Below are 23,005 nucleotides of genomic sequence, written 5' to 3'. Positions count from 1 at the left end.
TGGGAAAATATCTATTGGCAAATGAATATAGGGCAAAATATGGGCTGCTGTGTGTGAAGAACGAAACGATGTCTTGAAAAGAAGCCAGTTGCTTCCCTCCTTCGAATGGCTGCAGCCAAGATGCAGGGACGTCAGCCGTTTCACACAGCAGCCGTGCAGCGCACAAGGCAGGAGGCAGGTTCCCGCAAAGAGCCTGATGATTTTAGGCTCCGGAAGACTAGGAAGCCAACAGGTGTTTAAAATAATCTTGCTCCGCTGTGCGTAGGGGTGTGGGAGTGGAGGAGTTCTGTGGGGAGCCAGTTCCCACCCGGGCTGCTCGTTGTGTTACGCAGCTGGTGGGGGCTGGTGGGTACCGGCTGCCTGTGGATCGAGGCTCTAGCGTCTTTCCCCTGCTGGGAAGATTTTGTTAGCTAGAATCATGCAGAAAGCTGCAAAAAGTGATTGTCAGTCGGAGCAGCATCTTAAGGTTAGGAGCTGGGATGCTACTAGAGTAAAGAGAGCCAACATTTTGTTAGTCTCGTGTGCACACTTGCATGCACGCGTATGTACGCACGAGTGCACGCTGGGCTGAAACGCTAATGCTGCTCTGGGATCTCCGTGGAGCAGAGCTAACTCTGACGGCCAGTTGTCCTCTCCATCAGGCTGGCCCAGCTCCAGTGGTTTCAGGGGCCTGGCGCTGGTGTATGTGAGAGGCGAATGCAGCCCAGAGGGTTAATAGATAGTCACAAGTGAGAAGGGTTCAGCAGCCCTAGTTTTCCATGTACGGGACCGGGTCTGTATTTCTCCTGCCTCCAGCATGGTGAGCCTTTCATCCCTTTAAAGGTGATGAACAAAGCTGAAAGTTTGGATTTGTCTTGTCTTTTCCTCGGCTTTCTCTTGCCTAAAGAGCTAGGAAGGCTAAAAAAGATTAAAGTTCTGTCTATATTTTTACCTCAGCAATCTAAGCCATATCAAGTCTTGTCTGTTGTTCCTTGCTGAGGGTCTGTCTTGTTGGAAGACCGAAGATCTAGTGTAGGAGCTTTCTCAGCCCTCACTCAGCACTGTAGAGGTGTTTTTGTCAACTGTGTAATTCAACAGCTGTTAAACAAAACAAGTTTGAACCCAGCTAAAAAACCCATCCCCTCTCCATTGTTCAGGTTTCACTTGCAAGGTATTTGAATGTTCTCATCCTACCACTTCTCCAGCCTTCCATCCCAGCTTCCAGGAAGACCAGGTCAGACAGGACCTGAATGGCTAATGCACAAAACCAAAGAGAAAGAATATCAGAAAAAGAGCCCTTCCGGAGCCAACCAAAAGAGGCAGGAAAGGACCCACCTCAAGTTTTCCCCTTTTGCTGGGCGCCCTTAAGATGAAGAGGGTGGTTCTGCTGTGGTTTCCTAGAGCAGCAGTCTGTGCCAGGGAAGTACATAGGACACAAGCTTCTGCTATGCAGGGTGTGATGAATTGGGGCTGTATCTGTACATGCCGTGGATTCCAATGGATCATGGGAAGTTCCGTTATCAAAATTGGGTGTGTCGCGAGTGCCTATACATCTGTGGATCCTCCATTCTGATGAGCCCTGTAGTAGGTCTGCACCAGTCAGATACACTAGAAGGTGCTTGGGATTTAATGACCCTGTCCAGGTGCAAACATCTGGGACACAGCATCCTTAGCAAACCACTTTAGCTGATTCCTCTGAAGGGTGGGAGCTGGTAGGAGCAGTGGAAACTTAGCAGGAGTTGAACAAAAGCAGCCATGTGACTGGGAGGGGTTTAAAGAAACACAGGAATGGGGGCCAGACAAGAAGAGGGAAGCGTGGGGTCGGGAGAGAGCAAGGTCACAGAAGCTGGGCGAGGGGCTCCAGAAGGGAGCACTTGTCCAGCACGAGGCAGCCTCGTGGGCAGTGCGTTCCTGCCCACTTCGCTGAGCCCACATGGCTCCAAGGACTCTGGCCAACCCAAGGGACTTGGGCCCCAGCCCAAAGAACTCCCTGGAGTGATGCAGGAAGGGAGGCAGGGACGCCTGCCAGATGTGCGTTGTTTTCTCTGATCTGTGCTGTATGTGATTAAGTATGAAAGAGCAGAAAGGTGTTAGACTGTGTGAAGTGTGTGTGCGACGACTGCCTCACAGCCCTGCCTGCCCCTGAGTGCGCTAACCAGTAACCCAAACGCTTCACATCTCTTCGGGGGGAGGGGGGGCGTGTTTGAGTAACTGGGGTGTCTCGGGGGTCAGGGCTGGTCCTGGAAGCCTATGGCAGGTGGGCTGAGGAGCCCCACTTCCGAGAAGGCGGACCAGTGGGAGAGTCAGCATCCAGGAAATGTGCCAGAGGTGCCAAGAGAGAAACCAGCAATGCGGCCTGCGGAGACTCCAGAAGCTTAACGCGCCCTTGGGGATCTAGAGCAAAGAGGGTTGAATTCCCCTCCCAGCCGTGCGAGTAGGTAGCAGGAAGCGGGTGCTCGCTAGGGTCTGTGAGGATGGGGAGGTGCATCTTAACAGCGCCTACAGAAACTCTCTAGAAAGGTTTCCCTTCTGCCTTTCAAATCTTCCTCTTTGATACCTTTAATACCTGTCCTTTCTTTCAACCCTTCCCCAGTGCCCTGTCTGTCAGCCTCTCCTTAGACTGGATGAAGCCAGCTCAGACCTGGCCAGCAGTAATCTTGCTAACAGTTCCCTTCCATTACAGGTGATGAAGGGAAGCAATCTGTAAATGGATTTCTGTCTGAGACAGCCCACAAAAGGTTTTCTTCCATCTGCAGCGAGCGAGGGAAATTAGAGCGAGGGAAATTAGCAGGAGATGGAGAGGTTTATTTTTAATTGCACCCCTCTTTCGAAGTTTGAGCTGCTAATTAAAAGGAGATAGCAGGAGAAAGCTGGCAAACTCAAATATTTAAATAAGAGATGATCTGATTCTGAAGCTCACTGCAGTGCAAAGATGTGATCATGCATTGGTAATGCAGCAGGGACTGATGGGCTTATCTGCAGCGCCGTCTGATCCTTCCTTGTACTCCCATTTGAGCAGCAAGCTAAGCTCTTTGCCTCTTCTTCATATGCGATGTAAGAGGATTGCCCAAGTCACATCTGTGCAGCACTTATCCGCCCAGCTGCAGAGGTTAGGGTTACTGTCTCTTGGCTGTTCAAGGGAGGCCGCTGGGTTGAATGTGATGAAGAGAACTCAACTCAAAGCTAGCTAGGGAAAGTGCTACTTTCCCATGCATGTGTGCACCCAATGCATGTGTGAAACACTCCTGTCCCCGCTGCGTCTGCATGCACGTGCTTACCCCCACCCTGGGCACAAGCTCACAAAGCAAAATCAAAGAGGACCCCAAGGAAACCAGTGGAAACTTAGTGCACATGTGAAATGCCCAGCCCTCGAGTGTGCGTCTCCAGCAGTCCCACTCTGAGCTGAGCTGCCTGCCTGTTGGGTGGAGTTTGTCTCCTGTCCGTTGTCAATCTTGCGTGGCTTGAGCACCTCAGGTTGGCTAGCGGACAGCTCGTGGATTCAGGGAAGCTCTCTTTTATTGCTTGGAGAAAGGTGTTTTGTGCTGGTACTCTGCATCCCCAGTGCCTAGTACACTCCCGAGGTCCAGTATTCCTCCTCCGAGGCCTGCTCCGCTCACGAGAGCTCTTGGCTCAGAAATGGTCATTATTGTGTCCACAGCCTCCGTACATGTGCCCGAAAGGGTCCGATCCATTGGTCGAGGGTTGTTCTGACTGGGGCATTCTTTCCCTCTGCCAGGAAACCCGTTGCAAGGGGAAAAGGCTGCTAGCTGGGGAAAGGGGCAGTTTGGGGTGTCTTGTGTATAGTCTGAAAGACAAAGGATTGAGTGACATGCATCTCGTCTCCCCGGCCACTGGACTTGTAGGTGGAGCCCTGCAAATCGGCCGATAACCACCGACCACTTTTGATCAGATCAGATGCAGATACACATTTTGTATCCATGCAATGCTCTACGTGTAGATTTGATCACTTCTCCCAACCTTTCCTGGCTCTTCTCGTCTTATGCTGGCAGCTTTTCAGGGCAAGATGTCTCTTCCTAGATGTCTGTATCGCTCCCAGCACAACAGGTTCCTGATCCTGGCGGGGGGTTGGAGCACAAATAGTGTAAATAATGAAGCTCTGACCCTGCTCAGCAGCAAGATCTGACAAAGCAGCAGCCTGCGAAGGACTTGGACGTTTTTCAGAGAGAATTGTTGTGTGTACATTTTCCCCAGTAGCACAAAGGCCGTGTCTCTTGCTAGGCAATTATTGGTACGGTGGGAACGATCACTGCTTAACTACCTCATGAGGGTTCGGGGGGATTCACTAATGTCTGCACCGCGCTTTGCAGAGAGAAAGCAGTGAGCGTAGACATGAGTGGGGTTATTCCGTGGCTAGAGAAATGAATCGTGCAGATGTAGGAAGAGGTGTCATGAGCCTGTGCGAGGTTTAGTCGTGTGTCAGAAGGAGAGACGGGAGAGTTGAAATGTAAACTGATGTAAGCTCCTTGGGGCAGGGAGCATTGTCTTGTTCTGTGTCTGTACAACACCTAGCATGATGCGGTGGGACTGGGCCGTGATTGGGGCTCCTGGGTGTTATGGGAATGCAATTATTAACTAATAATGATGGGGTGGCCAAGCAGTGGCAAAGGGGGTGTGATAAAACGTAGCTCTCGAGTGTAAAGACCAGCACGTTAACCCCCACAATGGCGCCCCCAGCACAGCGGCCTTGCTCTTACCCCGGGGCCTACCAGACCTGTCTCTCCAACACAGAAGAGTCCCACAATGCCACAAGTACTCCTTTTCTCAAATAAATGGGTTAGTCTCTAAGGTGCCTCAAGTCCTCCTGTTCTTTTTGTGGATACAGACTGACACGGCTCCTACTCTGAAACAACGTGACTAGCAGTACGGCTGGAGCTTAAGGCAGATTGAGCCTGGTGCAGGGAGAATCCTTGGAACGAGCGTAGCCGGGGGCTGAGCATCAGAATCGCGGTGCCTTGGCAGTGCTGGATGTGGGGGGCCCTGAACTGGAATAGCAGGGGGCTGGGGGCAGAGCAGTGAGACAGGTTTGCACAATGCCTATAGTTTTGTCCAGATTTGTCCAAGGTGACCAACCCCTTAAGTTCACGAGCTCGTGGTCATCAGGAAAAGGAGCTACAGTAGCTGGCCTGAAGGCTGCAGTGTGCAGGTTTGTGTGCTGACACACGAGCAGGAATTCCACTGTCTTGAGTTTTTCACAAGTGGGGAAGTCCCCTAGCTCTTAGGTCTGCTCCTTAGCCTTAGGATCAGGCATGTCCCCGTGTCTGTCCCCTTGCTGTCAGCGTATGTGCAGGTTCTTGGCCATTTACACCATGAAGTGCGTGTGTTGCTAAAGCGGGAGCCGGAGCTGCATTTTCTCCCAGCCCCTTGCACTCCAGGCCTGGGGGCCTGGGCGCTGACTCCCCATTCTGTGTTCTGATGCCCTCTGCAGGTCTTGGAAGTGGTCCGCTCTAACTACGACACGCTCACCCTGAAGCTGCAGGACGGGCTGGATCAGTACGAGCGCTACTCAGAGCAGCACAAGGAGGCTGCCTTCTTCAAAGAACTGGTGAGCTGCCTTCATGCACCGACAGCTGGGTACAAACACCCAACACCTCACTCCCCCAGCTTTGACACAGCCGCGGGCCCTGGCTCAGCCTATGGTCATAGCCTAGCCTGGCCATTCCTCTTCTCTGTGGATGCAAACTGGAGGAGGGTGTGGTCTTAGGCCCTGGGAGATGGGGCAGCAGTGGGTTATAAACAGGAGATTGCAGGTCTCCACTGATCTGAAAGCCCTCAAACATCTAGTGGTGCGGCTGCAGCCCGTTGCCGAGCATGGTTTGGCCAAAGCCCCTCTGAACCACTCCGTGGCAGCAGCCAGTCGATCTGTCTCTCCCTCTCACCTCGGAGAGCTGGGGTAGTGTGTAATGGGGAATTTGCGTTGAAGGGAAGCCTACCAGGGTCATCAGACAAAGCAACGTAACAGACTTTTACTGCTGTAATTGGGCCACAGAAGCATGAGAGTGAGCAGGATGCACAGCCCTGGCCAGACACCCTCATCTGCCCTTCGCTCTCCCTTGCAAAGCGGGGACTTAAACCCAGCAGGAAAGGGGAGAAGTGGTCTCCTGGTTTTCCCAGGCAGAAGAGAACCGGGATGGGGGAAGTGTCCAGTCACACAAGCAGCACCCAGACGGGATTAGACTTGGAGTAACCCTGGTTGGTTGGTGAGGGTCGCCAGGCAGCCAGCTAGTTGGGCCAACTCCCCAGGAGCTGGGTCTCGAGTGATTCAGCTCACCTAATTGGATCCCGCATGAGCCTGCACCATAGCTGGCTTGGTTTGATTATCGCTGCGTGGTGTCTGTGATCCTGCGTTGACTCCAGAAATGGGGAGTCCTCAGACTCCAGTGGGAGCTTGCTCCACTGCGGTGCTGGTTTCCAGCTAATTTCTCCTGCTCGTTTTGTCCTTGCTCCCTACCCACTTCATCACAAGCCTGTGTGAACTGAGAGCTGCTTTGCCTCGCCTCAGCCCCCTCTTCTCCAGAATGAGCACCCCTGGGTCTCTCCCGCTCCCTGCGGGGGCTTGGGTACTAACCTTTTCTCATTTTTGCTGCTCTCCTCTCAACTTCTGCCTCTGTGTGTGTGTGATGGATGAGCACAGAGCAAAGAGATCATCGTAATGGCCTCCTGTGTTCTACATGTGACTCTCATCAGTACAACCAGGTGCTGGGACAGCATCTCGCATCCCACTCTCTCTGCCCTTCCCTCACTGCTCCTCCCCATTCTCCAGCTGATTATGTCCAGCTTGGACCATTTACACTAGCCCTGATGGAACCTCAGACTGGGTTTGCAGCTGGCTAAGATTTTCTTTCTATCCCTCTGCCCTCCAAAATGTTTGCAGCCCTTTCCAGTTTTGTCTCATCTAAGACTCTGATTAGCATGATCCAGTCCCTCCTCCAGCTCCCTTATGAAAACTACCAGAACAGGTACCTCTGGTAGCTTCCTTCTGCTAGACAGGAGAGCACTGAAAATTACTGTCTAAATGTGGTGGTTTACCCAGTTGTGTATCTGCTTAATCCACATTTCTCCAGCTTCCTTGAGACTATCATGTGGTACCATAGTAAACGACCCAGACTAACAGCTATAGGAAGTCTCCTGTATTCCCACTAAGCTTGTTCTCCCACCGCTGAGAGAAACCGAGTGGATTAGGTATGATTTGTCTGTGACAAACCCGTTCAGCCTTCTCTTCATCACTACCATGTTGTTTTTCCTCTTGGTGCGTAGAATCTGATGGCTTTACTAATTGTTCGAACAATGTCCCACGAGCTCAAGTTAAATGTACTGGTGTGCGTTTCCCTGGCTCTCCCACACAAAACCAGGTGCTTTGGCTGCTCTTTCCCAAGCCCCTGGATCTTCACTAGGCCCTTTGGGACTGCGTCTGTGCTGGGAAATACGTGGCCCGTAGCTCCCCTGGTGGAAGCTGCCGGCGAGCTGAGACTGGGGGGTTTTACCACCACGCCAAGAAGAGACCGTGCCAGCAACAGCCAAATCCTGCCCATGCTGCGCTGTCTGCTGTAGCTGTCTCTGGTGGAGCTGGAGACAGCACCACTCAGCTCCGCATGGTTCCCACACTCCCGCTGGCTGTATCAGGCCCTGCTGAGCTGAGTCTGTCTGTTAGGGACGTACCCCATGGTCAGGCTCTTCCTGATTCTGCCCAGTGACCTCTCCCTCGCCCTGTGCCCCTGCTTTAAGCATCCTACTGCAAGAACCTTTTCCGGCAGGGAGTGACGCACAAGAGCCACTTCTCTCTTCAGCCTTCTCTACGCGTCCCCTTTGCTCCTCCCTGGGAAGCAGTGAGCGTGACTCCGCTTAGTCCTTCTTGGTGCTTAAAAACCAGTGTTCTCCCTCCTTTGATGTGCTTTGCTAATGCACGGCCTTTCCTCTCTGCCTTTGCCTCTCCACTGCCCTCTCACTAATTTCAGGGAAAAGCTCCTGGCCTCTACCGTCGCCTTCTAACTGAGGCCTCAGAGACCCGAGGTGCTGCAGTTACATCGTGGCGAAAGGGGACGCACAAAGGGGTGGGGTAGGGAGGGGGGTGTAAATTGGGCTTTCGATGGATAAAAGACCCTTGGAAAGTTTGGTTTGTTTTTTTCCTCTGAAATCTCAGGCCCTCTAGCCCCCTCCTGTTTTGTTAGGGGTCTCAGGGGATGTCGATTGAAGCGGTGGGTGTGTTGAGACTTTAACAGGGCTTCCTTTCCCCAAAATGTTAATTGGTTGTTGTCGTTAAATAGCTGTTGACAAAAACCAGAGTTTTAGACAGTCTGACTCCGGGCTTGTCGCCAGAGAGAAATTGCATGAATAATTAAACCAGCATAAGCCCCAGTGTGCAAACTCTTATTCTGGGTTAAAAGCTGCATGTCAATTGGGAACAGGTTTAAATTTAACCCCAAAAAGGCGCTCTTAACCCGAAACAGGAGTGTCCACATGGGTTAGACGCGGTTTTACAATATTGGTTTGAATTTAAGTTAAACTTATGCAACTTTCCCATGTAGACAAGGCCTGAAAATCCTTTCCCCTCAGTCGCTCAGTGTTCCCCTCTGGCTCAGACGACGCCATCATTGTGTTAGTTCTCCTGGGACCTGGGCTCTCAGTGTGAACGAAATCCAGTAACAAGCCAGAGGCCCCTTGCTCCTCCACAAGGGAACAAGACAGCCTGAGCTCGGTTTCCTCCTCCTTTCCAGGCTGCCTAATGAGGCTTCATCTGAGTTTGTTACCAGCTCAAATTTGGTTCCATTTCTAACCCCGCCGCAAGCCTCATGGCAGGCTCTGGACGGTCCGTGGGTCTGACCGTGAGGCGGTGAGTGAGAGAAGGGGTTCCTGAGCTGCACCCCACGGAGCAGGCCTCCAACCAGGTTTTGAGGCAGGACTCCATCCCTTGGTGGTGCTCTGCCCCCAGCCCAGAAGTCTGGACTCCCTGAGCTGAGCCCTTGTCCCCAGCACCAGAGAGTAGGGTTCAGTAAGGTACTTTCAGAGGGGACTGACTTTTGACAGGGTAACACCTGGGCAGCTGTTTGGCTTGTCGGGAGCTCCATGGGCCAGACCCTGGGAGGGGCAGAAGGTGGCTAGCGGGCTCTTTACTGCCTGGGTCTCAGTGGGTCCGGGAGAGCTAACCAACGTGATCTAGCCGTGGTTCCCCCTAAGCCCCTGCTGTCACGCAGTCTGTGTGTAGCCCCTTTCCCTCCCCTCCACTCCCCCCCGCCACCCCATGGCTCATGAGGCCTGCTGCTGCAGAGGAATGGGGTGGAGGACATGCCCCTCCCACTGGCTACTGATAGCCCATGGGCCACCGCGGGGCGAAGGACTCCAAGTTGAGGTGGTAGATTCAGGCCTGCAGTGATGATGCCAACTCCAGATGCCTTAGGAGAGCAAGTCTCTGCTCTTTCAGGGCCTGATCCTAGAGGGGGGCAGCATGCCCTGCAGGGTCGGGCCGTCTGTCTCCAGCCGCTGCTCCATCATCCCCGGATCATTGGCTGCAGAACTAGTGTCACTTCAGACCCAGAGCCAGGTGTAAATCCGTGCTGTGTGGGGCACGTGCCACACGGGCAGTGTCTGATCAAAGGCCAAAGTCTGTGGCTTAATGTCCTTGATCCTAACGCACGCAGTAAGTGAACAGAGTAACTAATGGTGTGAAAGAATCAATGTGGGGAAACTGGGTAGTCGGTACCACAGGGGGCAGAGTTAAGGGTGTGTGGGCGTCCCTGCTGTACCCCTCCGCTCTCAGGAAGGTTTGGGTTTCCTGCAAGCGCCACTGAAACTCTGTTTTCTGGGTTCTAACGTTTCTCTTTGTTGCTGAATTGAAACGTGTTTGAAAGGGAACGTGCGCTGCCGTGGGTCTGCACCTAGCAGGAGGGCTCGTGGGGGCTGGGTTCACTCCTTCCCTACTCACCCTTTGGGTTTGATTTGTTCCCCACTGTCCCTTAGACGTAGTTCCCTAGCTTTCTCGAGCTTCTCCCCCCCCCCGACCTTTGCTCTGACAGACGAAAGGCACAGCAGTGTAAACACACACCCAGGACACTGCACCATCCACCTTCTGCTCGGCTCTCACTCCAGTCCGCCGGCACTTTTAACCAGCACAGAGCACTAACCAGGCCAGCCACAGCCGTATGATCACAGGCTCGCAGCGTCTCTGGGAACCCTGAGCCAGGCATTCGCATCAGTGTTGCTTTGCAGCGTCTCCGTGATCTGAGACAGATGTTCAGTTTGTGTGGAGCCAGGTACGGCTGAGCCTGGACTCCGTTGGAGGCCTGTGTTTCCAACGTGTGTGTGGTGGGGGCAGAGCATACGCACATACATGCATGGAGGGGGAAGGGGGTTATTTCTGAAAGCAGGAAGATCTAGCTCATGGTTTCAGACAGCTGATGGCAGAGAGTCGGCTCTGTGTGGATGCAAGACGGAGGTTGTCTGAGGGCTTGTCTACACTGAAAGCACTACGGCAGCCCTTCAGTGTAGACATTCGGGCAGGAGCGCTTCACCCATCACGGTTGTAGATCCACCTTCCCACCAGGTGGAAGGATTCTTCTGTTGACGTAGCGCTGTCCACATGGGGCCTGGGGTCAGCTTCACTATGCCGCTCAGGGGTGTGGTTACATGGCCTTCATTTTCTAGTGTAGACCAGGTCTGAATGTGTCGGGTGAGAAGATTCTGCTTCAGACTCAGCTAGTGATCAGGTTCTGCCCCTGTGAAGAGCAAATCCGCTGTGCTCCTGGCTCAGCTCTCTCTCCATCAGACCCTGCTGCAGCCACTTCCACAGGTTAATTGCCTGTGGTGTGGAAATCGGAGCCCAGTGGGGTCGCTGCTGCCCCATTCAGCGGGAGGCCAGGGGCATCTGGGTGAAACGGCTGTTTTCTCTCTGCCAGGTTCGGTCCATCAGCATCAACGTGCGGAGGAACCTTGCCTTCAACACGCTGAGCCAGGAGGTCCTGCTGAAAGAGTTCTCCACCATCTCTTGAGACAGAGGCGCTCAGCTGCCGCGCGGGGCTGTCAGGAGAACGGCCCATCTCGGTGCAAACACTACAGAGCTGCAGCCGACTGCCCCTCGCCCGCGGAAGGGACTGCACTTCCTGCGGGCACCTTGCCGCTGAGCGTTTGATTCCCAGTGCGTGCATTCCTCCCGGACCCTGCGCTCAAGGAGAGACACTCCCATACATACGTACACGCCTGGGGCAGGGTTAGCTGAAGCAGCATGTGAAGCAGGGACATTGATAGGCTGGGAGAGCAATAGCATCATTGCCAGGGAAGACGTTGGATGCCATGGGAGGAGGTAGCTGCTTAGGCGGCAGTTCCGGCTGAGGACGAGCTGAGAGACTCCCTTGGGGGGGCACGCACATTAGCAATGCAGAGGGCAGAGCTGGGGGGGGAAGTTTCTCCCCTGAGCAGGGTCAGTCCAGATGTGCTGGGGGGCATTTGGGGAGAGATCACTCACCTGTCTCTGCAGGAAAGATAAATTTGCCCCCACCCCCCAAGGAAGGGGCAGGCTGGCTAAGCAAACTTGGGGTTCAGAAGCCTCATCACACCCAGGTGTGGGGGAGTCTCTCACTTCCAGGGCACTTGGCTGCGTCGCTCTGGTCTGATCCTGCCTCCTGGAGTCTGCCCATGACGGGTGCTGCAGGCTGGTCCTACCATGGCTGATGTCCCCTCAGGCCCGGTCTCGGGAATCACTCCTCTGGAAAATGTCCCCATGACACTCACTGCATTAGATGTTCCCAGGGCTTTGGGGGCAGGCCGGGGGAGCAGGACCAGCTCCCTTTCTCTCTCCCCCTCCCCCTTTATTACCCCTCAAAGGCTCTGCACTGCCATGGCTCTCCCCGTCCCCAGAGGGCTAGCCCAGCCTGCGACCCCCACTCGGTGCATCCCCCAGTGGCCGAGCGGCCCAGCTGCCCCGGAGCTCAGATCTTCACCTGGGTGGCTGGAGCAGCTAGGGGCTCCTGTGTTGTCAGGTACGTGCACCAACGTAAGGGGACATGTGGGAGGGTGTTAGTTCATTGGCTGGTCCCACCTCCAGCCTCTGCCAAGCGCTTTCGGAGAACTCTCCTCGGGGCAGTGTGAAATGCAGGCCTTTCTGCACCCAGCCCTTTCAGAACCGATTCCCTGGCTGGACAATGGCTGTGCCAGCTGCCCCCTAAATCAGCCCGGGCCGTGTGAATGTCTTTCGTCACGCTTGCCCCGTCAGCTGCACGGAGTGAGAGCATTGCCGACATGCTCAGCTCAGCAGAATCTGGATTGAAGCAGAAGCCAGCCGCCAGCACCGTCATCTGCTTCCACCTTTTCTAGAAAATGATCAAGTGCCTAGGTGGGAGGGGCTTCCACACGAGTGTTTTTTAAAAGTTCAAATAATGTTAATGAGCCATCTCCCCACCATGGGCAAGGGAACTGTCCCAGCTAAAACGGATCCTTAGCTCCCTGCCAGGCTGCCGGACATACGGCCTGGGAGACCAGCTGAGGGGGCTGAGGAGGATTGGAGCACTGGGTCCCCCTTGCTGATCCAGGTTAGGCTGCATCTGGAAAGGTGGGGGCTGGGAGCAAGGCTGACCGCTCCAGAGACCAAGCCAACTGCCACGGTGTCTCAGCTTGTCCGTCTGGACCCCCACGAGATCCCCTCTCCTGCAACGCCCCTCCCCTGGATGATGAGACGACAGCAGGGCCCGCGCTGGGATCAGTCCCGAGGGCAGCTGCTGAGCCAGCCTGCGGGTGACACATGTCCTGTTTAGCGTCGCTGAGCCCAGCACTGTCGATGGGGGTCTCTGCATAGCATAGAGAGTGAAATAAACGGGAATGTTCGCCTTCCACGGGCAGTGGCTGTGTGTGTGCTTTGGGGAGCAGGGATTTGACTGGGGCCTGTTCTGGAGCGCCGGCCTGCCCCCAGGCCACGGCACGCGCTGGCTGGCCAGCCAGGAATATTGGTGGGGCAGACCGAAGGGGTTTTGCTGGCCCTGCTTCTGGCTTCCCTGTTGTGTGCAGCACCTGGCTCCTAGCACGCACAAGAGACTGCTCCTGCAGCCTCTCTCATTCCCCCAGGGTCTGTCATCACGGCACTGTCAGCTCGGGAGTTGCTCCCAAGCCCCCTCCCATCCACACACAAAACTCTCTAACCCTAGTCTGGTGCCTCCACCTAGGCTAGCTGGCCTGGCTGGGGTTGGGTTAGAGCCCAGCTGCTGTATTCCCGGGGGCTGGTAACCCGCCTGCTTTCAGTGAGGATGCAGGCTAAACCACACGAGTGCTACTAGTCCTCCAAGGCCTTCCCACCATCCCCTTGTGCCCGGGACAGACACGTTCTCCCGCGATTCACTGGGAAAGAATCGTAGAGCGGCTCAGCTCACTGCAGCACCAAGAGCCCCGGGCGGTGCCCCCAGGAGTTCCAGCGACACGCCCAGGAGCGCTGCACCGGTGAGGATGCAATAACTCGGGCGGGGCTGGCCCGTGGGCTGCTCGCGCCCAGGGTAGGCTGACCCGGGGCTCAGACCTGATCGCGGGGCGACATCCCTGAGCGTGGTGTCCTGTAGGCAGGATGCAGTTGCTGCATATTCCAGCTGTGCCCAGGCCTTTGATCCAGTCCAGCCGCTGCTAGGTGTTTCCCAGACTCCAGGCTTTCACAACTGGCTCCCCGTGTTCCCTGCACTCCGCTGTGTGAGGGGCCCCATTCGGTTCTTCATGCCCTAACCCGCACTGGGGGCTCCAGCCCTCCGTGCCCTGGAGCGGGTGCTTGTGCCTGAGGCCTGCTTGAAGTGAGGAGTCCTTTAACACTAATGCTCAGCATTAAAGCCCGGCCTGAGGGTCAGGATTTCCATGGGGCTGAGCCAAGCGGTTGAGTAAATTTTGTTCTGTCTAATTTAGAACCCAATCCTTCATAGGAAGAGCCGCTACTGAGCCGCTGAGACTGGGAGGAGGAATCAGATTGCCGGCTTTTAAATCCGGCAGGTGATGCAGGGAGACAAATATTTTAAAAAGTAATGACCTGTCCTCTAGGAGAAAAATTGGGTTGGAGCTAGAATGTGGCTGGAAATATTAAAAATTGATTTTTAAGCACGATGGGATTTCTTTGTATCCATTTTCCTTCCCTCGTTCTCACCGTTTGCATTTTTCACACACCGAGAGCTTTCACTCCGCGCAAACGCGGCCGCTCGGTTTGTCTGGTCCTGGCGTCGCCCTCCCGCTCTGGTGCCCCAGGTGTTCACGGAGAGTCGCTGGCCATGGGGGTGGGGGTATTGCTCCAGGCTTGCAGGTAGCGCCCCCGCATCAAACCGGGTTCCCCTGCAGGCAGCCAGGGGTGAGAAGTGGCTCCAGGCTGGAGAGGGAAGTATGGGAGCAGGTCATGCTTGGGGCTGGCCGCCCTGGGAGGAGAGGCGGAGGGTGGTCAAAGCTCAGCTGGGAATTAAGATACATGATTGGAAGTGGTGCTGATGAGCTGGGTTCAGCCCACCCCCGGGGGGTGGCGGATTCTCATCACTTGGGGGCTTTATGTGAAGACTGGGTGTCTCTAACACGGGCTGTAGCCCCACCCCACATGCAGGCTGGAGGCAGGGATTAGAGGGGTGGGTTCCCTGGGGGTCAGACTGACTGGCCCCTGCTGGCCTGCAGCTCTGCTCAGTGGGGCTGCGGCTGGAATTCCTTTCCACGCGGCTGAGGTGGTCTGTGTGCCGTGGTCCCCGTGGTTTTGTTCGCAGCCCCCTCCTGGTGTCCCCACCCCGACCCCCAGGCAGAGGGCAACTTCTCCAGGATGCAGAGCTGGATGCTGGGCTCCAGCTGGAGATGGGCCGAGAGACCCCTGCCTGTCCCTGGCCAGAGCTCCGCAATGGGGCCGGAGTTTGCTGCTGCAACTTGTCAGGCTGCCCTCCACCTTCCCTGCCTCTGCCATGGTCCCTGGCCACTGCCGCCGTCACCCCCAGCCCCTCGGCTGGCTGTGCCGAGCCAGCGGGCTGGGAGTCCTGTCCTTGGCAGCCTGCTCGAGGGAGTCCTGCGCCTGCAGGGATAGATGAGCCACCTCCTCTGCGACATCCAGGCCAGCTCGGTCTCCCTGCCAGGCTGGCTTTCCTCCCCAGTCGCCGCTGCGGTGACTCCATCAGATCCCAGACACTGAGCGCTCTCCTGCTCCGCTTCATAGATCACCTCTTCTGCCCCCGCCACCCGCTCAGCGCTGGGCGCCCGTCTGTCAGGCAGGTGAAGGCACAGCCTGGCATAGCCTGGTCTAGGGGGAGAGCTCCCAGCCACCTCACATGGGGCTGCATCGGGCCGCTGTCCTGCTGCTGGGCTGCAGGGCGGAGTAAGGGCAGGAGCAAGGGGGTGAGTCCAGTGGGTGCTAGTGCAGATTCTGCCCTGGGGGAAATGGATCCCCAACCCCCAGAAGTTTCTCCCGGGGCCGAGGGGTCGGAACGGGGAGCTCCCCCGAAGCTGTGACGGGCCTCAGCTCTCTCCTCCCCACTCCGGGGTGGCTACATAGGCGAGAGGTGCTGGAGACACATGCCGGCTGGTCCCCCGTTTATTCTGCAGCCCTCTAGGACCCATCTCACCGGTACTCCTTCAGGAGCCGCCCACGAGGGGCAGAGACCGGATTTCAGTCCAGGACCGGCGGGGGTTGACAAGCCCCGGCTGGCGGGCACAGACCTGGGGTCTGGACAGTGGGGCTCAGCAGGTGGCTCTTCGGGTAGTTCGCCCTATGGGGCTGGATTCAAATCCAGGCCCGGTACCAGGGCAGCCCCACTGGGAGCGGTTCGGTGGAGTCGTTAAACTGAGCTGCTCTCTGCCCATTTCTAGGGGGTGGCAGCCGTGAGCACTTGGGGTGATGCCCAGGTGCTCACTGTCCAGAACTGAGTCCATGGGGCCTATGGGCAGGGGCGGTGTGAATGCCATTGCTAATGGCATGAACGGGGCATGGGCTCCGTGCTCCCTTCGCTCCACGGTGCTAAGCTCCTGTGACGGGGAAAGGCGTGTGCAGACCCTGGCATGGTGTAATGATGCTGTCCTTGGTGGGACCTAACTGAGGGCGTCAATTCAGGACAAACTGCTCAGAGCCAGGCAGTCACCGCCCAAGGCTGGGGTTCATTTGCACACCAAGGCAAACCAAACCAGCCAGACAGAGAGGACTTTGGTCTCACCCCATGGGCTAACCACAAGTCACACGAGCAATTCCCTTAGACACTCCAGTTTCCCAGTCTCCCCACCAGTGCCCCTCGTTATGGGACAGATGGTTATGAAAACCAATACCCCAGTAAAAGAGAAAAGGTTCCCTCGATCCCAAAGGACCAAGCCCCAGACCCAGGTCAATATACAAATCAGATCTTACCCACAAATCACGCTGTTGCCAATCCTTCAGAATCTAAAATCTAAAGCTTTATTCATAAAAGGAAAAGCTATAGATGAGAGCTAGGATTGGTTAAATGGAATCAATGACACACAGTGATGGCAAAGTTCTTGGTTCAGGCTTGTAGCAGTGATGGAATAAACGGCAGGTTCAAACCAAGTCTCTGGAGAACAACCCCAGCTGGGACGGGTCTTTCAGTCCTTTGTTTAGAGCTTCCGTTTGTAGCCAAGTTCCTCCAGAGGCAAGAAGCAGGATTGAAGACAAGATAGAGATAAGACATCAGCCTTTTATAGTCTCTTGCCATGTGGTCTTTGCTTTCTTTGTCCCAAGGACACGCTGTCCAGCATATGGCAGAGAAAAACTTTATAGAGTTCTGTCCATAGGCAGGTCCCGGCACACCCTGCTGAGTCCCCAGGCGTGTCTGCCTTCTCTCAGTGGGTCAGTTGTGTCGCTGATGGTCCTTAATGAGCCACCCAGCAGGCCAGGCAGAGCTGACCCCAACTTGTCTGGGGTGTCCCCCAGCAGCAGAGCACAAGTTTGAACTACGGACAGTACAGAGCCAATATTCATAACTTCAACTACAAAAATGATACCCACACAGACAGCATGATTATAACCAGCAAATCATAACCGTCCCATAGACACCTCACAGGACAACCTTTGTACAATATTTGCTGCAAATATGTCACAATGGTTGCAACAGGGATCTATACGGTTACAGATTCTGTCAATAATGCCACACATGGCGAGGGCTGTGTTTCCTTCTGCCCTTTGAAAGGCAGAATGCAAGGCCCGGAGCGGACGTTGCAGGGGTGGAGCTGGTTTGCTCACCGGTGCTGGTTCACAGCGGGGTGGTGCCATGAGTAAGTCTGGAGAGATCCGGGTTCCTAGGGCAGCGTTCACCATCCTGAATGGGTGCAGTGTAGTGCCAGCCATCACGTGTCCCCCGCTGGCCCTTGCTCCGTGGCAGACTCTGAGCTCAGCTCGGCTCTTCGGTCTGCACTAGGCGAGTCCCCTCTTCTGGGGCAGCACCCCGTGTCCTGAGACCCGCTGCTGGCTAGGAGGGACGGAGAGGGGACTCTGCCCTAGGGTTCTCGGGGATGAAGCCCTGTTCTCACGGTATGTGTCCTCCTAATTGTTCCTGAGGGTTAATGGGATGCCTGGGTGTCCTCTCCAGAGTAGGGATTGCTTCCCCGGCTGCCTGGGGGAAGCACCTTGCACAGCATGGGGCCTAGTCATGTCCCAAGAGCCTGCTGGGGTGAACGGTGTCTGTCCACCTGCTCTGCTGCTGAGATTGCTGCCTGGGGGCCCCGAGGTGGCTGGCTTGGCTCATCCTCATGGAGTCTGTCAGGCCAGCGCAGGGGGGCTCCGGCTACCGGGGGAGTCCAGGGCCAGCGTTGGTTTCAGAGCAGGGTGCGATCAGCAGGCACCTCAGTGGCTGGGACGCGGGAACCTTCCCTCCTGTTGGGCTGTGACTGCCCCGGGCCCGCTGGTGTGTGCGCGGGGGAGGGGTCTGCAGGCCCGTGGGCTAGTGTGGCACAGCCCACAGCAGGCCCGGGCCTGGGCCTGGCCACTGGACGTAGATCCAACGGCTCCAGAAAGCCGGGCGTGGAGCCGCAGCGGAGCGGGGCAGCCAACGGGGGCGCTCTGCGCACAGTGCGGGTTGGGAGTGACGTCCGGCGGCGGGTGCCCCGAGCGGCTGTGGACGAGGAGAGCGGGTGGCGGTTTGCAGAGAGCAGGGGAGCTGCCCCGGTGCGCTGCTCTTGGGGAGGAGAGAGAGGAATTTCACAGGCACCTTCCTAAGCATCCTGCTGAGGCTCGGCTCCTCTCCCGTGCCCCACCTGGCGGGCGGGAGCATCCCAACACGCCCAGGATGCTGGGCCTGCCCCTGGCCTTTCACCCAGCCTGCCGGGTGCCCGTTAGCTAACTCCTGCCCCTCCCCACGGGATGTTACGAGCATTTGGAAAGGCCTGAGTTTCTAGGTGGTTGGAACGGCCAGGGGACCGTAGCCCCTAACGCCCCTCCCCGCTGGGCCCGGGCTCGTTGGCGCTCACACAGCCAGCCCGTGCCGTCTCCACACGCCCAGGCTGCAGCTTGGACCGGCTCTGGTTCCGGGAGCGGTCGCAGCGCTGGGGACGGGCCAAGGAGCCCAGCCGAGCTGTTGGCCCCAGAAGCGGGAGGAAGGGGGAGCGTGTCCTTGCTGCCCTGGGGCCAGCCTGCCATGGGCTCTCCTTGCTCCGAGCTAGCCCCTGACGCAGGCCGGTCGCAGGGGGCTGGGGCCATTGGTCCTGCGACACAGGGGCAGCCTGAAGGCGAGATTCATGGCTCACACTTGGCACCAGCGAGCCGCTCTCCATCTGCTTGTGGGCACTAATGCCTCGCTGTTTATCCCAGCTTCCTCGCTACTGGGCCCTGTTGTCTCTCTCCACGCTGGCGTGTGCAGTAACATCGCACGCTGTTTGTACTGCGCAGGGGGGCCAGCAGGCAGGCAGCCCAGAAGCGGGGTGTGATGTGTGTGTGTGTGTGGAGTGTATCACAGCCAGTCCCTGGGTGTAGGGGGGGGGGCACCGCCAGTCCCTGTAGGTGTGTGTGTGTGTGGAGTGTATCACAGCCAGGCCCTGGGTGTGCATGAGGGGTGTGGGTGTGTATCACAATCAATCCGTGTGTGTGTGTGTATCACAGCCAGTCCCTGGGTGTGTCTCTCTCTCTCACATCCAGTCCCTAGGCGGACACACAGAGATGGGTGTGCTCCAGGATGCTTGTACCAACATGAGGAGGTTGTGTTGTCCCTGCCAACAGCCCGTCTCCTGTGTAAAGGGGCCCGGTCACCTTAACCCGCCCCTGGCTGGCTGAAGCCATTCACCCGTCCAGTCACTTGCACCGCACCGAGACCATTCAAACTGAAAAGTTAGGTGGCGAGATGATCGTCTCAGGGTTCCTAGGGCCTGTCCCAGCCCGCCGGGTGGAATCCGCCTCTGCTTCCCCTGCAGCATCTGGGGGGGTTCAGGAGCTGGCGGGGAGGGGGAGGGACACAGAAGCTGGCTGGGGCAGCATCCCCCTCAGGCTGCAGTGTTGTCTCAGTGCTGGGTGTTTCCGTGCCCGGCTGCAGGACTTGAACCCAGGACTTTCCAGCCCTAAAGACAAGGGCTGCCCTTGCTATGCCGTGCTTTGTGTCCGTCCTCCCCGGGGCCTTCGGCAGGGGCCTTGTGTCTGGGTCCCCATCCAAGTGGCGGGCTGGCACCTGCCCCCGCCCCCTCCTTCCCCCTCCCCGTGGCCGCTGGAAAGCAGGCCCATGCCGCTGTCCCACCGCAGCGCTCTGCTCTCGCGCTGTCCCTCCAGGGTAATTGAATCAAGTGGCTGGAAATTGAATCCAATTGAATAGATTAAATGAGCCGGGAGCGTCTCTGCAGAGCGCGGTGCCTCGGCACCTTGCTCCCGGGGCCATGGCGCTCTCAGGAGCCCTGCGCCGCACGGGGACAGCAACAGGCAGGCCAGGGCCCCCCAGCTGCTGGGCCGCTGAACAAACAGTGCCGGGGTGGGCTGGGGGGATATGCCAGCACTTCACCTCTGGTCGCAGGCTCCTGGATCCTTCCAGCCGGGGCCTGACAGCTGAGCCCAAAATCTCCAGGGAGCCCCCGTGCTGTGGAGCGAGCGTGGCTGGCACCCTGAGCGGCATCCGGGTAGACTCACTCCAGTTCCAGGAGGGGTTCTCCATCTCTGCGGTTAACCCACCTCCCCGAGAAGCCGGAAGAATTCTTCCATTGGCCTAGTGCTGTCTACACCAGGGCAGGGTCGGCACGGCTCCGTCGCTCGGGGGTGAGTTCCCCGTGTAGCCCGGCCCTTAGCCCCTGTGCTGATCCCTGCACTCCCCTGGTGCGGCCAAAGCACCTGCTGTCTGGCTCTGAGCAGCGATCAGTAGCTAATTAGCTGAGCCGTCCCACTCCAGAGCCTCCGCCCGGCCAGGCCGGTGCCCTGTCTCTCTGCTCTGGGCTTTGGCGGCGAAGGCGCGTGGGAGCTGCGCGTAATGAGCCACGCTTGGGCTGGCCGCGCTCGGGTAACTCCTGCTGCATCGGCTCCGAGCGAGGCGACTTCGTTCCCAGACGGCTCTGCCCAGACCCCAGCCGGCGTGAACGGGCCGTAGCTCCACTGGAGTCAATGGGGCCAGACCCCAGCCGGCGTGAACAGGCCGTAGCTCCACTGGAGTCAATGGGGCCAGACCCCAGCCGGCGTGAACGGGCCGTAGCTCCACTGGAGTCAATGGGGCCAGACCCCAGCCGGCGTGAACGGGCCGTAGCTCCACTGGAGTCAATGGGGCCAGACCCCAGCCGGCGTGAATGGGCCGTAGCTCCAATGGAGTCAATGGGGCCAGACCCCAGCCGGCGTGAACGGGCCGTAGCTCCACTGGAGTCAATGGGGCCAGACCCCAGCCGGCGTGAACGGGCCGTAGCTCCAATGGAGTCAATGGGGCCAGACCCCAGCCGGCGTGAATGGGCCGTAGCTCCACTGGAGTCAATGGGGCCAGACCCCAGCCGGCGTGAACGGGCCGTAGCTCCACTGGAGTCAATGGGACCAGACCCCAGCCGGCGTGAACGGGCCGTAGCTCCACTGGAGTCAATGGGGCCAGACCCCAGCCGGCGTGAACGGGCCGTAGCTCCACTGGAGTCAATGGGGCCAGACCCCAGCCGGCGTGAACGGGCCGTAGCTCCACTGGAGTCAATGGGGCCAGACCCCAGCCGGCGTGAACGGGCCGTAGCTCCACTGGAGTCAATGGGGCCAGACCCCAGCCGGCGTGAACGGGCCGTAGCTCCACTGGAGTCAATGGGGCCAGACCCCAGCCGGCGTGAACGGGCCGTAGCTCCACTGGAGTCAATGGGGCCAGACCCCAGCCGGCGTGAACGGGCCGTAGCTCCACTGGAGTCAATGGGGCCAGACCCCAGCCGGCATGAACGGGTCGTAGCTCCACTGGAGTCAATGGGGCCTGTCATAAATATAAAGGGAAGGGTAAACCCCTTTGAAATCCCTCCTGGCCAGGGGAAAGCTCCTCTCACCTGTAAAGGGTTAAGAAGCTAAAGGTAACCTCGCTGGCACCTGCCCAAAATGACCAATGAGGAGACAAGATACTTTCAAAAGCTGGGAGGAGGGAGAGAAACAAAGGGTCTGGGTCTGTCTGTATGCTGGTTTCTGCCAGGGATAGACCAGGAATGGAGTCTTAGAACTTTTAGTAAGTAATCTAGCTAGGTATGTGTTAGATTATGATTTCTTTAAATGGCTGAGAAAAGAATTGTGCTGAATAGAATAACTATTTCTGTCTGTGTATCTTTTTTGTAACTTAAGGTTTTGCCTAGAGGGATTCTCTATGTTTTTGAATCTAATTACCCTGTAAGGTATCTACCATCCTGATTTTACAGGGGGGATTTCTTCATTTCTATTTACTTCTATTTCTATTAGAAGTCTTCTTGTAAGAAAACTGAATGCTTTTTCATTGTTCTCAGATCCAAGGGTTTGGGTCTGTGGTCACCTATGCAAATTGGTGAGGCTTTTTATCCAACATTTCCCAGGAAAGGGGGGGTGCAAGTGTTGGGAGGATTGTTCATTGTTCTTAAGATCCAAGGGTCTGGGTCTATAGTCACCTAGGCAAATTGGTGAGGCTTTTTACCAAACCTTGTCCAGGAAGTGGGGTGCAAGGTTTTGGGAAGTATTTTGGGGGGAAGGACGCGTCCAAACAGCTCTTCCCCAGTAACCAGTATTAGTTTGGTGGTGGTAGCGGCCAGTCCAAGGACAACGGGTGGAATATTTTGTACCTTGGGGAAGTTTTGACCTAAGCTGGTAAAGATAAGCTTAGGAGGTTTTTCATGCAGGTCCCCACATCTGTACCCTAGAGTTCAGAGTGGGGGAGGAACCTTGACAGGGCCAGACCCCCAGCCGGCATGAATGGGCCGTAGCTCCAGTGGGGCCAGACCCCCAGCTCATGTGAATGGGTCATAGCTCCTTTGGGATCAATGGGGTTAGATCCCAGCTGGTGTGAATCAGCTGTAGCTTCAATGGGGCCAGGACCCCAGCTGGTGTGAATGGGCCGTAGCTCCTCTGGGTTGAAAATGGAGCTGTTTTGTTTGGCGATGGAGGGTCGGGCCAGTCTCCCAGCAGGCTGCAGGGAGCTGGAGAGGCTGCCCTGGAAGTTAGGCTGGCTTGCAGGGCCCCATTGGCGGCAGGCGGCTGGCTCCCAAAGGCCGAGCCCTGCTGGCTGGGGGCAGCCTGGCCTGTTGGTTTATGGAGGCGTGGGGCAGTCAGTTGTTACTGCCCGTGCACATGGGCTCGGGGAGGTGGTGGGGCGGAGTCCTGCGATCCTCATCAGATGCACAGGACATGTGCAAGACACCACGGATCTGCCCTGAGCCCCCGACGCTTCAGAATGAGGGCTGTGTCTAGGTCTGACAGTTACAGGCGTCCATTCGGTGCCCATCCCCGTGGTATCTGGGAGCTTTCCGCAGGCCAGGCGCCCCTGCTGTTTTGGATCCATCCATCGCCTCAGACCCCGGGTGTAATGAAGGAGGGAAAGACGGAGGCGTCTGGCCCCGTCTCCTGGCCTCGTTTCCCTGTGGGGCTCTGATCCTTGACGCAGGCCCAGGCAGGAGCAGGGAGGGGCTGGTTAATTCCAGGTGATCTGCCAGCAGGAGGGGAGTG

General features: G+C 56.9%; 1 protein-coding gene across 1 annotated transcript in view; it reads left to right on the top strand.

The window, feature by feature from the left end:
- The window catches only part of ARMH3 (armadillo like helical domain containing 3), a 160,713-nt gene extending 146,661 nt beyond the window's left edge, over window positions 1–14,052 (top strand). Inside the window, exons 19-20 of the mRNA XM_073354796.1 lie at window positions 5,426–5,542; window positions 10,887–14,052. Coding sequence (XP_073210897.1) covers window positions 5,426–5,542; window positions 10,887–10,979 — 210 coding nt within the window. The 3' untranslated portion in view covers window positions 10,980–14,052. The remainder of the gene's footprint in view (window positions 1–5,425; window positions 5,543–10,886) is intronic.
- The last annotated feature ends 8,953 nt before the right edge of the window (window positions 14,053–23,005 follow it).

This window comes from Lepidochelys kempii, chromosome 7 (genome assembly GCF_965140265.1).
Source record: "Lepidochelys kempii isolate rLepKem1 chromosome 7, rLepKem1.hap2, whole genome shotgun sequence".
In the NCBI taxonomy this organism is placed as follows: Eukaryota; Metazoa; Chordata; order Testudines; family Cheloniidae; genus Lepidochelys; species Lepidochelys kempii.
This window is presented reverse-complemented; position numbering and strand designations above follow the sequence as displayed.